The sequence below is a fragment of the Micrasema longulum genome, unplaced genomic scaffold (genome assembly GCF_059751315.1).
Source record: "Micrasema longulum isolate JH-2025_06_02 unplaced genomic scaffold, ASM5975131v1 h1tg000595l, whole genome shotgun sequence".
NCBI classification, from domain to species: Eukaryota; Metazoa; Arthropoda; class Insecta; order Trichoptera; family Brachycentridae; genus Micrasema; species Micrasema longulum.
This window is the reverse complement of record NW_028277791.1, coordinates 148,823-164,409: the sequence shown is the minus strand read 5'-3', so window position 1 is coordinate 164,409 and position 15,587 is coordinate 148,823. Positions and strand designations below refer to the sequence as shown.

General features: G+C 31.1%; 1 protein-coding gene across 1 annotated transcript in view; it reads left to right on the top strand.

Annotated features, from left to right (window-relative positions):
- The window catches only part of LOC148280314 (neuroendocrine convertase 1-like), an 86,119-nt gene extending 72,000 nt beyond the window's left edge, over positions 1-14,119 (top strand). The window contains exons 14-15 of the mRNA XM_088228564.1: positions 1,549-1,682; positions 13,331-14,119. Coding sequence (XP_088084690.1) covers positions 1,549-1,682; positions 13,331-13,825 — 629 coding nt within the window. The 3' untranslated portion in view covers positions 13,826-14,119. The remainder of the gene's footprint in view (positions 1-1,548; positions 1,683-13,330) is intronic.
- The last annotated feature ends 1,468 nt before the right edge of the window (positions 14,120-15,587 follow it).

Genomic DNA, 15,587 nt, shown 5'->3' with positions numbered 1-15,587 from the left:
GAAGCTCAATCACAAATAACTGTCGACGTGCTTAAAAACATACTAAGCATTTGAACGATCACGATAAACAATAATGAACATGCTTAAGTTAAAGCAGTCATAAGTCAACGCGTGTAATCTCTAATTCAACGCTCGTGTTGGTTTGTTTTTGTTTTCCTCGTAAAAAAATACAGTTTACTGGCGAAAAATCGGCGTTTACTACAAAAAATAAATTATTGCATTTGAAAAATATTAAGGAGTATCTTATACAAAAAAGTGAAAATTAAATTACAATTACTATGGCAACTCTTTTTCTTGACATTTGGCTTGCTAACCGCCGGCTGGATGCAATAAATAGCATGATAAATAAATAAATGAAAATAGCAATTTTGGAATATTTTCCATATTTACACAGGTGAAATTCAAATATGTGATTGCGCAGCAGGATTATACGTCGTGAAGCGTAAATATTTTGACATTTAATATAAGATGTTCACGGATGTTGCAATTTGATCGCGAATACGATAAACAACCAGGGTGAGAAATTGTTATCACGTCGATGGTTATTTGTAATTGAGCTACAGCAAAGGTTGCCTGCCTATAACGAATAAAACAATAAAATTTATGTGGGTTATATTCAAATAGTTGAAGTATATCACCTGCGCATTGTCTGAAATTACTTTTTGAAATGATACACAGTGTGTAAAATGACCACTCAAACAAGCAAATAAAATGTTCCGTAGATGACCATACTATATAATTAAGAATACTCCAAAAGAAGAGTAGAATCATATTTGAATACATCTGACTGTGTCCAAAAATCCCCCACTTTGCCTTACTTTGGCTGCATGCATTCGTGAAGTCGCCGCTTAATGCAAGTTAAAAAAAAATCAATTTGTTAATTCTTCACAAATTTCATTGTGCACGCGGAAACATTGATTGACACAACAGAGTAAATAAGTCAAGAGTCATTAATTAAGAGTAATTGAATTCATGAACTTTGAACTTAAAATATAAAACAAATTTTATTTGGCATAAAACTGATATTTTTATATAATGTAAAATAATATTTGATGTTTTAAAGATGTCGGTCAAATGTCCACCACGGGGTTGTTTAATCTAAGAGCTAGTTTTTATTAGTTCTCTCATTAGATAAGCAAAGTAGGGTAAAAAGAAATACTAGCCTGGCAACACTTACGAAATGTCTATTTTGTTTTCTTCGACAATCTGACAGATGGAAAAATAGTTACATTTTTAAGGAATGCATTTGCTAAGTACACATGAAACGTGATCTCATCCTGTTTATTTAAGATCCCAGCAGTATTTCTACACGTAAAATGACACGACACGGCATAGTTGAATTCAAATCGGGAGTTGCGTACTGAGCGACGTCCACAAAGAAACTAATGGGTCAAAACGTAAAGCTACTATTTTAAGAGTAGTTTAGTCACCTTCTGTTTGATGCGCGTATACGGTTTCTGGACTATTCTTAATACTATGGCCAATATTCAAAAATATTTCCTCCTCTATTGAATAAATTTTGATGAAACTTTCCATTTTTTACTCCAGGTACAAGGTTTCCAGTACTGAGCCAGAGAAAGTTCGACAATTCCAGAAAAGGATTTACTAACTGGAAATTTATGTCAGTTGGGACGTGGGGAGAGGATCCTACAGGACTTTGGATACTCGAGATCCTAGATCAGGTAACGTTCCCTTTATTTGTGGACAAATTACGGTAATTAGTTTCAGGAAACGAAGAAATGTTGCGACGTTAGGTCGTGAGGATTGAAATAAGAGAAGAAACCTCCCTAAATTGTAAGGGTACTTTTTCTTTAAAGTCTCGTATTTGTGATTATTACATTTCGCGTGAAAACATGTATGAGATGTGTAATCACATAAAAAAAATAAATATATGTATTTTTGAATATTCATTTTATCAAATGCATAATTTCAACGCTTATCAGTTCATGGTTTACCTCTTCGTTCTCATTCTCAAGGCACTCTCTTAATACCCATCCACAATTCCTCTTTCTTCTCTAACTCATATAGTGTCCATGCGGCTCGACTATGGAATCATCTCCCATCCACCATCAAAGATGTTACTACATTATCTCTGTTTGAATCACGTCTGAAGAAACATCTCCTTTCTCTTCCTTAATCTCTCCTCCTTTCCTTTTTCCTCTTTCCTCTTTTATCCTTTTTCCCATTGAGTAATAGTTTTGATTTAAGGTAATGTATAAACAAATACGTTTATTTCTATTTTTATATATTTTTAACTTTTTAATATTTTTTTTTCTATTGAATATGTTCTGTAACTTGAATTATAAAAATAAAACTTTTATTTTATTGGTTGGTTAGAAGAAATTGTTATTTGGCAATAAGCCCGCCAATGTACAAATAACATTATGTACAAAAAGTTAAATATATAAAAATAAAAATAATTATGCATTCATACAAAATTGCTTTGACTGTCTAACTAGGGTTAGACAACAAAAAACCGTTACAAATACATTTTGAAAATAAAGTAAAAAACTTAGAAACACAACAAAAAAATGCTTTCAAAAAAATAGTCGAAAACCCAGTAAAATGCTTAGTAAACTCAAAATACAACAAAAATCGTATCCGAAAAAGCATAGTTAAATACTTCGTTAAATCAAACAACATGTTTTAGGATATTATAATAAAAAAAGTCTTGTAAAAATGTGTTTTTAAAAAACATTGTAAAAAGTCATGAGGATCTCCAAAAACAGTAAAACGAAATAGGGGAGACATTTTTTTATTGAAAAATTTCACATTTGAGATTTCATGCACCTACTTAACCCCTTAACGATCTTTGGTAATATATTTAACCACTTGCTATAATGATCATTTCATACATAATATATGAAAAAATATTTTTCATTACCAACTTTTTTTATTTTACAAACGCTTCCTCGTATACGGGGTTGCCACTTTTCGAATTTCGCGGCTGTCGGTTCATAAAACTTTACGATGAAAATAAAGTTCATAAATGAACATTCTGACGTAATAATTATACTATATATTGATATTGATGAAACGAAAAATAGTTAGCGTTAGGTTGTCGGCCTCGTGGTGTAATGGTCAGCGCGTTAGCCTACCATGCAAGAGGTCTTGGGTTCGATTCCCGACATGGTTGATGTGAAATATTTATTTTAAATGGGAGATTTCACACTGGAATATTTTATAGTCCCTGGACTGGTACCTAAAGCGTAATACTGATCATCTTACCTTCATGTAACAAAAATCATCAAGATACGCTGCGATTGATGTAACAATGCAGTGCCCTATGCACCATTAGGTGAGGAAAGGGAACGATGATAATGATGAAATGAACATTCCGACTTAATAATTATATAAGATCAATATGAAACAAAAATAGTTAACAAATAATACTGTTTAACAAATTACAACAGGGATGAAGAATACCTTAAAGAAGGGAATATGGAAGTCTGGGCATTTACAGGGCTTATGACCTGTCAATAACTGGTTTAAGGGGGCACTTTACAAACTGTGTAATATTCACCACTTTTTGTCAGAAAACATTTAAATTTCACTTGATCACACAATCACTTGAATTTTCGATTTTAAAAAGAAATAAAATCAATATTTTTTGTCGTTTTTCTTTTTCTTAAACTCACGGTTCAATAAAAATGCCTTCAACGATCGTTTATCAAAAAAAAAATACACAATACACACTGTGTAACATTTACCATTTTTACCTAAAATATTTTCCATTAATGTTTAAATATCTAAACCTTAACTCCCTAGAGAGTACAATTCAATACTTGTCTTCAAACATTTAGACAGACTCAAATATCGTTGACAAAGCAAACTGGTTCGAGAATAATTACAAAAATTGAAAAATGTTTTCAGGCGTTGCGTAGTAAATAAAATAATTCAGTCAGATAAATCTCATCGCATGGCGTATCGATGAGCATGAAGGTTTCAATCATAATGTTATTTTTATCAAACCTAGGAAAAAAGTAAGGCAGGGCTAATTGAGCAACTGTTTATATAATGTGTCATAATTTTTGGGCGGTGTATCAGATTAACTTATTCCCGCAAAGTTAGATACTTTACGTTGCTCCAAAGGTCTTTAGAAAATACAACGATTTAATCCTGGTTAAGATGGTACTGTCATGTATGTGAAAGACTTCCAAGCAGCTCAACCTGCCCCATGGGTGGGGTAAGTTGAGCAAAAGTAAGCCCTTTAAATGCCTAGACTTCCATATTATCTTCTCAAAAATGTTTTCCTTCTTAGTTGCAAAAATTTTAATCTTAATAACTCCCAAAAGAGGAAAATCCAATATGTCTACAAACATTTGGATATACTCAAAACATTGTTAAATAAATGTGTTTTACGTCAAAGGCAAATAATAATTACAAATATTGCAGTGCCTTTTCCATTCAATTTTTCATTTTCTATTTTTTTAATAATTTACTCCGTACACAAAATATCCGGAGAATAAAGTTGGACTGGAATCAATAAAAGTTCAAATGAGGCAAGAAAGCCATAGATAAATATGTATTTGTTAGTGAGGCCACTTTTTCATTAATCTTAGTAATTAAATTGTCGAAGGGTTTTCAAGAACAGTATTATGAAAAAGCAATCGACATGACCCCTCGACTCTTTTCAAGTGGGTGACAAAAGGTCATGTCTTCCCAGAATAAGGCCCCAGGTCTGTTTGTGAAATAAAACTAGAACCCTGGACGGAAGCTTTTGACTCGAAAGCTGCTCTCGGATAAAAATCCTAGAAAATCGAGTGGAAATTAGTCTACCTCGTTATGTAGATAAGATGTTGACGTGTTGGTCTACCATTCTCGAGGTTTTGTGCTCGATTCTAGGTAAAATGGACGTAAAATTTTGATCTCAAAGATTTTTTGTACTGCAGAATTTCATTGTTTTTTTACCGACACCATCAGCGCAAGACTGACACCTTACCTTCATGTAACAGATGATCAGATTATGTCGCATTTGATTTACCAGTGCAGTGGTCTTTGCACCACTGAATGTGGAAAAAATGATGTTGAATCATCAATAATTACTTGCACCTTATTTTATGTTTTAAGTTGTAATAATATCATTTCTACATGTATAATCTCATCAAGTATACAAATTGGAAATTGTTTTTAGACGTTGCCTAATAAGTGAATTAGTTCAAACGTATGAATCTCACCCACATGATAAAGTTTTTGGCTCTTCTATTGCACAAAAGTCAACAGATATAAGAGTTGAGGAATGGTGGATGTTCAAACGTAGCCAAAATGTTACACAGTGTGTAAAGTGGCCACTTAAACCAGACAGGTCATAAGCCTTGTAAATGACTAAACCTACATATTCCCTTCTCAAATATATTTTTCTTCTCTCTTGCAACATAATAATTTCTAGTTTAACTATTAAGAGTGTGCTGAAAAAATGTTTTAAAATAAAGCTATTTATAAACAAAAAATGTCACATTTATTTGATACTCTTTTATAGCGTATTTTCTGCAATTTTTAAAAACAATAACATTATTGGGGAGTACACCATCAGTTAAAAAAAAGTAAAATAGATTTATCATGTGTTGTATTCTATGTAAACTTATTTGTTTATTTTTTTTTAAATATTTTATTTCTTATAAAAAACAACAGCTATTACAACAAAAAATAAAAATTTACAAATAAACCAAAATCATAAGCCAATTATAGTTTTTTATACATTACTAAATACAATGTCAAAAAAAGAAGAAGAAAAGCGTACATTGAAATAGCCACTCCGCATCATTCCACACGTAAAAAATAAATAAAATATTACAATGATAATGACATAATAAAAAAATTAAATAAAAATAGTTTTTTTTACTCGGACTTAAAAATATGACATTTTACGAATAACACACAACATTTTGAGTTAGAAACATTATTTATTTTGAGTTTAAAATATCGTTTTTCCTTTGAATATTATTTCGAGTTTGAAACATAATTTTAAGTTTGAAATATTGTTTTATGTTTTGAACATCATTAAGAGTTTATTACATAATTTTGTGTTTTAGGTATTTCAAATTTGTAATATAACATAATTGAAAATGCTATAAAACTAAAGTTCAAATTCATGTTTGTATACACGTGAAAATAGGTACGGAAGTTTTCCTCTTAACAAACCCCAATATATCACAGAATTAAGTTTCCAGTTTCTGAACCCTAAAACATAACTTTCTTTGTTCTATATTCGTGCTTAATCTATTCTGATGAAAATTAACTTTAAGCTCTTTGCTTCGAACTTTACAAAAGAACAAATACTTAACAAATTATACGTATCACGTTGTTTTTTTGAAATTTTAATCAAGTTAAACTTTACAGTTTTACGAGTGTAAACACTTTTGTTTACAAGACTAGGAAATTACGTAAATAAATATATATCTTATCAGAAATTTTGAAAGAACGAAATATTAAAGAAACGTCAATGACTTTAAATGTATTTTGACGAGGTAGGTTAATTTAGTTTCAATCCAGAAATTTTAAGATAAAATTTAAAAACAGGTATTTAAAATAAATGTTATTTATTAACTCAACAAAATTGAAATTAATATCAGTGATAGTTATCTCAACCGAGATGAGGGAATATTGGAGAATGAATGAACCTTGGAATCAATAGAGCTTATCACCTATTTTTGGCTGGTCATGTTTCCGTCTATGCCCATTATTTGTATTTTTACATAAGTAATAAATTAAAACACTTCATTCACTTTCACTTATTTATTTGACTAATTAGCGGTTTCACACTCTAACGGGCGTTTTCGGACCAATAAATATTATACGGAGTTGAAAAGATTGATTCTAAACAAAAATTTATCTTAAGTAGATTTACAAAATTGAAAAACGATACAAAAATATTTATTTCCAAAAGAAAGAGACCATTAGATTATTTGTTGTTTCAGCATTTACTTTGAGGAAAAACATTTAAAAACATAAAATAAAACACTTTGTAAATTTACCACACAAGAGTTTAATATATTATAACACGAATAGTTTCGGGTAATCAGTATTAACCATCCTCAAATGTAAATGTTTAGTTTATATTAAACTCTTGTGTGGTAAATTTACAAAATGTTTTATTTTGAATAAATTCAGAAAGGGACAATGTCACAGTATACGTGTGTTGGCAATATATAGTAATGAAGAATGTTATCATATAAAAAAAGTCTTTTTTTGTCGTTCCGTACACGACCAAACTATAGAAGCTTATAAAAGCGTTCAATTTTTAATTTTGTCTGTTGATTTATTGAAATTATATTGCTATTATTGATTTCTAGTTAATCTAATTTTGAGATATTTATTTTATACGTTTTCAATTTTTGTATGTTTTGATTCGTCGAAATTAAGTTTTAAAATGATTATCAAATAGGTGCAAAGGTTTTCACGGTCACTGTTATCACACATAGTATCACCCAAAAAAAAAACATATTGATAATTATTAAGTTTAAAAATCAATATAACGATGTTTATATATCCAGGGCAGCTGCCCATATTTACGTTGAACGTTATTGCCACGTTATTGCCACGTTATTGCCATAACAATGGAATTGTGTAAAGAAATGTCAACAAATAACTAAATTCAAATAACAATTTTTTGTCGCATTTTGGTTATTTTTAACATTTCATAATCTTATAACAATCTGGAGTTGTGTATCCAATAATTGAAGTGTGCATTATTTCGCATTATTTAGGTTATTTGAGAAAAAAAATTCATTGTAATACTCTTAGAATATTATTATCTATTTGGTAAAATGACGAATATTACAGTGTGTAAAAAGTGATAACCTCCTCGGGCCTACGGTATCATATATGATACTTTGGGTTTTCGTCAGAAATATATCATCTGGTTATGCTGTGTGACATGAGCTCAGAGTATCGGATCAAATAGGAAACTGTTTTAAAGACGGAGTTGTTTTGACTTGTTTAAACTAGTTACTTTGAGCACAACTGTCAAGTAAAAATCGTGATTTTTTGCTGTCATCATGTCTCGTATAGAAATTGGAGGTAAGTGATATTTTATTTATTTTACACAAGTAATATAGTATTATAAATTATTTTTAGTGTGTTTACTTTAGTATTACGATATAAAATTATATCTGGCTTGTATTTTATTGAAGTATTTCATGTTTTTCTTTGAAGTATCATACGTGATACCTCGGGTCTTTAGGTTAACTTTAATTTTCATTTCAGAGTTAAATGAAAATGAAATCGAACAAGAGCTGTTACTACCTATGAATCCTAATGATTCAGACTTGGAATGCAATGATGATTGGGGTAGTGATGAAGAAGATGACATGCAAACAAGAAGACCTTTGAGCCCTGATCCTGTGGATATTTATTCTGATAATGATTGGAGTGATGCTGATAATGTTCCCTTACAAGAATTACGTAATTAGAACGACACGGAAAATCCCTCGCAACTACTGGTTGTAAAATTAAATGCTTCTTTAGAGTAAGCAACATAATTGGCCTTATACGTTATCCTCGAATACGACTATATTGGGCTCGTCAAAATCGTGTGCCCTTAGTTGCCGATAATTTTATAAGATTCAGGATTTTTGCTATCCGGTCAAATTTAAAATTAGAAGATGACAATGTTGTAACGGAAACTACTAAAGAAAATGACTGTTTTTGGAAAGTGAGGCCAATTATGATGCAAGTTGAAAGGGGATGCATGCAAAATGAAAGGACAGAGGATATTTCCATCAATGAGCAAATGATTCCATTCCAAGGGAGATGCTCAAAGAGGCAAGTAATTAGAGGAAAGCCTAACCCAGTAGGGTTGAAAACCAGGAGGAATACCCTTGATTTTTTTTCTCTACGAAGGTAAAGGCACGTCAGTGGAGTCTGCCTTGTATACTTCACCCCAACAAATAGGTGTTGGAGGACGTTATGTCCTAAAGTTAGCCGACACTCTGCCTGCTGGCTCTGCCTGCTGACTGTTAAAAGACAGGTATTTTACTTCAATACCACTATTAGAAAACCTCCACAAAAGAAGCCTTCTTGGAACTGGTACGATAAGAAATAATAGATTGCCAAAATTTGCAATTTTTAAAACAGATTCCCAGCTGAAACAAACTGGTCGTGGTTTTTATGATTGTGTAGTGAGGGGAGATGATAGAATTGCCATTGTAAAATGGCTTGATAGCAAAGCAATTCATTTTGTTTCTTCATCAAAGGCCATAAAACCCCTCAATCAATGTAAAAGATGGTCAAAAACGGACAAAGCTCACATAACGGTAGCTCAACCAGCCTGCGTAAATTCTTACAATTAATTTATGAGAGGGGTTGATTTACTTGACAGAGTCATATCCACATATGGGACGAGGAATCAAACTAATAAGTGGACAGTGAGAGTTATATATCACTTATTTGATTTCACTATTGCTGCATTATGGCTAGAATATCGCTTAAAAGCCATAAAAGTTTTACCTCGCAAAGAAGTACTGGATTATTACGCCTTCAAGTGGGATGTTGCTTGCCATTTAGTAGCGGGATTGGCACGTCAAAATAAGAGAGGGGGGATGAAAACAATCTTAGTAATGATGAAAATGAGCCTCCAGCAAGACGCAGCGTCATGCCTTTGCCTCATGAAGATCTTCGTGCCAAAGAGGCAAAGCATTTACCAGTGATGAAAAATAATAAGCAGAAAAACCGCTCAAAGTGTCGACTTCCAGGATGTAATGCTCTGACTTTTGTTTTTTGTCCACAATGCAAGATTTTCCTATGCTTTACACAAGATCGAAACTGCTATTTGTTATTTTTCAAATAATTAATAATGAATTTATCATTATTTAGTAATTTTGTATGTGTATGTTTCTAAAAAAACTTTAACCAATAAATACAAAAAAAAAGATTTTTGTTGTGCTTAAGTCCCCAAGTATCATATATGATACCCTCCCCCGACCCTTTACTGTTAGGAATTTTCATGAAAATATATTTTTATTTTCTTTCTTTTCTTCAAGTGAATCAAATTTTAAAAAAAGTTAATCAAGTATATATTAAACAAGGCCTCGGGTCTGAGGAGGATAACTTAACCCTACAATGCACAAATGTAGACGATACTGCTACACACCGATAATTGGTGTAGTCGTTTAAAAGTGAAGCCAAACATGTTTATCACTCGGCGACTAGTTTATTATATTGTATACATACTAGCCATTATAATTTATTTTTAAATTTGCCTTCAGGGTAAATACTTTTCGAAAAAATTTGAAAAAAAATCACTTCCACGTATTATAAAAATGCAATTAAACTAAAGTTCAAATGGTGATTTCTTTGTTTTTTTTTTAACGAATTGAAGTTATTCTTGTTTCCGCAACTTTCATTATTATATAAAAACATGTACATAAAAATCGATATTTCTTGTTTTCCTTGTATTCTTGTATTTTTAAACCTTTTGATGCCCGGTGTAGCGTATTGTCCACATACAAAAAAATCAAACATATACTTAAAAATTTAAACTTTTTTTTTCATTATTTTTTCCATTATGTGTATCAAAAAACATACTTAAAAATATATTTTTACTTAGAGTTACAAAAATTGGGCATTGAAGGTTTAAACCAGCTAAAGACGGGTCCTTATCTTTAAAAATGTCCTGACTTCCACATTCTCATTTCTCTTTGTCTCGGCTGAGATATGAATCAATGATAATCACTCGCTCTCTATTGAGGTATAAGTTTACTTAGAAAAAAAATCATTTTTTTATTTTTAGGTATCTATGAATTTAACGTATCTAGAAACACCTTTAATATTCCTATTAAGTTTTACATAAAAAACACATTTTGGGATACTTTCATAATTCAACAAGTGTACTAACATAATTTAGAAATAAATAGTACAACACACTATAAATGTATTTATTTGTATTTTTGTCAATTAAATACTCACTGGCGGCCTCGGTGGTGCAGTGGTTAAGACACTTAAATCACACACAGATGATTTTGGGTTTGATTCCCGGTGAGCACACAAAAATTAAATGTGATATTTCTTAGGTCTGGGTGTACTGTGCAACTGTAATTTGACCTTGGCTTGTTGTAGTGCAAATAAAATAATAAATGAATAAAAAAAAACAATTGCGAGGGTAGACACACACACACTAACCCTTATATTATGTAGACATGCGAAGGATATGCTACATACACTTATAACACTATAGTACACATACAATATATTTATTTATTTATTTATTCATGTTTTTCGCTTACAAACTATAATTAATAATAAAAATAATGTGACCTCACTGGGGTTTCCCGTGCCAAAGACACTTAACAATTTAGTTTTTTAAATTACATTTGAGAATAAACAAAGAAGACTAACTTAAAAAACAAATATAATTAACAAATATTTAGACAGTTTTAAAAACAAGGTATGTATGTACATCTATATTATTTATATTACAAAACACACAATGAAAATAACAAAAACCTAACATAAGCTATACACTTGTGGAGCAGTTGATTCAGCGTGATATAAGTACTATGTACACGTATAAACAAAACCTCACACATATAAATATATAATGTTATTTGTAATCCGAGATAAAAGGTAGGGCGTTTAAATATCACAAAAAATAATTATTATCTTGCCAATATTTGTATATTCAAGGAAAATAAAATAAAAATAAAACAACTTTATTCCTAACCGCTTATTTTGTATTTTTTCTACCGACCCGTTCAAAGCTAGACAAGCTTTTTCATAAAGGTACACTTAACTAATAGATCTTAACCTATTTTATTTTAACAGCGATTATTAAATACTATCGAAACACTTGGAACTTCTTTTTGTCACGTTGTTCTAGTAAAGATGGGAAGCGTAAAGTGACAAGATCCGTACATTATGTAAGGCTGAGATAGGCATAATCGACAAAATCAAGAATGGTTCTCTGCGCTAATTTGGACATGTAGAGTGAATGAACAGCGAAAAATCGGCTAAAAAATATTGACAATGCGAATGTTGATAGATACTGAAAAAGAGGAAGACCGAGAAAGACATGGCATGACCAATTCAAACAAATACTTGAAGATGAACATGTCAAAAGTCGGAATAATCGGCGCGCGTGCATGAGAAGATGTATGAATGTAGAAGATGCGAAATCTGTATACAAAGATAGATTGATGCGGCGTTTTATCCTCTCTGTGTACTCATACAGAGAAACGGCGTGATGGTTTGTTGTTGTTCTACATGAAATTTTTGTAATCCTGTGTGTTTTATAAAAATTATGATTATTTTTATCAGATGGTTTGCGAATTAAAAAAATAAATATTAATTAAGGTGTATGAGAACCTCGAGTGAACCCCTTAAGTGTATGAACCTCGATGTTTATCGACTTCATTATAATCATTAAAATGATCAGCGCGTTTGCCTACCATTTCAAGAGGTCTCGGGTTTGGTTCCCGACATGGTTGATATGAAATATTTATTATTAAGGGTGTTTCCACACTAAAATATTCCATAGTTCCTGGACTGGTACCTGAAGCGTAAGACTGATCATCTTACCTTCATGTTACGAAAAGGTGCGCTGATATTGGTGTACCAATGCAGTGCCCTATGCACTATTAGGTGTAAAAAGGGAATAATGAAATAAATTACGTGTAAGAACACTTAAGTAAATTTTATTAATATTTAAAGCATAAACTTTGTGGTCAAACATTTTACTAAATGTTATTAAATATTTGTATATAACCACTTACCGACTTTTCTATGTCTACCGGTTTCGAGACAAGTCTGTCTCTTCGTCATGACACCAATTAAACCAACATGCAAACCAACATGCATAATCATTTATTTTTTTATTTTTTAAAATTAAACCAACAAGCATAATCATTTAAAAATAATGTTCCTTTGATCAATAATCAAACAAACTTCCAACGTTATCCTTTAAACGATGTTCCACTGTAGTGGTCACCCTATTGAAAGCTTATTCCCTCCCTCCATCCCCTCTACTTTTTTCATTAATAATCAAACAACAAAATATTTTCATAATTTAATCAGTGCATGTTTGTCCTAATCAGTTCATGTGCTTATTAAAATACATGTCGTGTTGGTTTTATATTTTTATGCAACAATTATGGTGAATGTGTATAGTGGGTTTTGCATGTTGGTTTAATTGGTGTCCTGACAAAGAAACGGGTACGTCTCGAAACCGGTCGACATAGAAAAGTCGGTATGTGGTTATATATAATATTTAATAACATTTACTTCAGTAAATTATTACTCTATTGGAATTTCTTTTAGTTTTTCTAATGTTAATTGAATCATTGCAATTTAATTGGTAAACTAAATAATTGATTTTTATTTGGGTTTTTTTTTATAGGTTGGTCCAGCTGATAACGTAGGGAAAATTGGTCCATTGTCTCTCATTTTACACGGGACGAAAAATAAGCCAGATTATCTTAAAAACGGACCGAGAATCTACAACACTGAATATCAATCATTCAATAAATGGAATAACGAGGAAAACACGCAAACATCAACCCACATAAACCACGTGGGCGATAACAACGCCAATGATATGGACAGAAATTACCATTTATTGAATGGGATCGACAAAATGGAAGAAAAATATGACGATCACATCCAAAATAAAGATAAAGCAACGATCCTCAATAAAATTCTTGAAATGCTTAATCCTACTCATCCCAAACACGACAAAGGATATTTATTACAGGACTATGATAATTCTATTTCGGAAGACGTTTTTGATGAGGATAGGGTATTAAATAGGGTTCATCATCAAAACTCTAGGGTTTATGATGATGCCAAGTATAATGACGGTAAAGCGTATTTTATAAATTCGTTTGCGAACTAAAAATATATATTTTTTTTTAAAATTATCAAGCTCTACCATTTTTAATTTTGATTCGAGCTGCATCAACATGCTTGCCAAAAACACGTTCAAAAGGATCTATAATTTAAATTTGTCGCTTAAATAATATTGATAGAATATAATGTTATTAGATTGTATTTTAAAATAACAAATATTTATCCTTTTTATTATGGTTTGTGATGTAATCAGTATAACTCCTTTAAATTTAAAATGTACTCTTATGTAATATAAATAATAAAATATACGCATTGATTTATAAGAACTTATTATTATGTAGTTGTTTATTTTATTTATTGTTTATTTATTGACTACTAGCGGACCCGATACACGAGACTTTGTCCTGCCCGAACGTTGGCTTGCTTGCTATTAGCTGGTTGAACAAACGTTTTTATGTAAATAAGGACACACGTCATTTATTTTTGACTTTTTAAAACTATTTATATATCTTTAAAAAGGTTAGTTTTTCATTTTATCTTCTTATGTGATTGGCTAAGAGGCCTCGTCGTGCTCAAATCAAAGTTGTGCAAAAATCACTACTCTAGTGCCATAATCCTTGGAAAAAATACCGGAATACGTGTTAATGAAAAAAAGACAGACCGCGTTTTACCCTTAGCATTCTAAAATTATGACACTCAATTTATGCCCAACGCAAATTTCGTCATTTTTTAACTGCCAGCCGGGTTTTGGCGTGACCTTGACATTTAATTCGAAACCAAAAAAAAATAAAAAACTAAGATAGATTTTGTCTTGAGGTTGTAATTATTTTATCTTTTTTGTCGTAGATTCAATTTTATTTAGTTGTTTTTTATTGTATTTGTACGTAAATCAAGTAAATTAGATAATTTTGCAAAAAATCGCATCTAAATTGGTTTAAGTATTCATCGAATATATAAAGGACAAACATATACATTTATTTTTAAATATATAAAGATGGCATACGGTCCTATTTAATTGTTGTTTTGCGATTTTTTTATATTAATCGTATCGTTTGTTTTTATATTTCATTATAGAGTCCAGCCAAAAAAATAATCCAGTTATGTGTGTAAAATAAAACCGTAACCCTGATCGAGTGTTACTATCAGGAAGAGCAAATTGAGTGGGGATAAGTCGGCCTCGTAACATCATGCTGTCATAGACAAAAAGGTTGCAAACGTCATATTTTGATAAACGACACTGTCAAATATTTATCAACTTTATGCGAGTTCAAAAAACTGTAATTAATCATAAATAAAATAACAGAATCTCAATTATTTCCAAAGCATAAAATCTGTGTGTCATGTCTACACTGAATTTAGGCGTATGAATATCTAAATAATATGTTATATGTGTCCCTTTTATCCCTTCCCATTGATGTAAGGTTGGTATCTAGTATCTAGTAGTATCATCTAATAACTTTAATATCCCCATAAATATAATAAATTATTTGGAACAGAAAAAACGTTTTAGCCAAAAGTTGACTAATGTGTTACATGTTGCGGAGTACGTAGTAAACGAGGAATTCCTATGATTGTCTTCACACTCTTTACGTCTTACTCTCTATAATACAGGTATATTCGGGAGCGAGAGAGACAATTTCACGCGATAAAATTCATTTATAACAACCTTACTATGGATGTGAGGTTTGATGAGGACACAAACACTTATAAAATCTAAATAGAAAAAGGAGTCAGATAAGGAGACACAATATTGCCAAAGCTCTTTACACCAGCCTTGGAGGATGTATTTAAAACCCTAAATTGGGAGG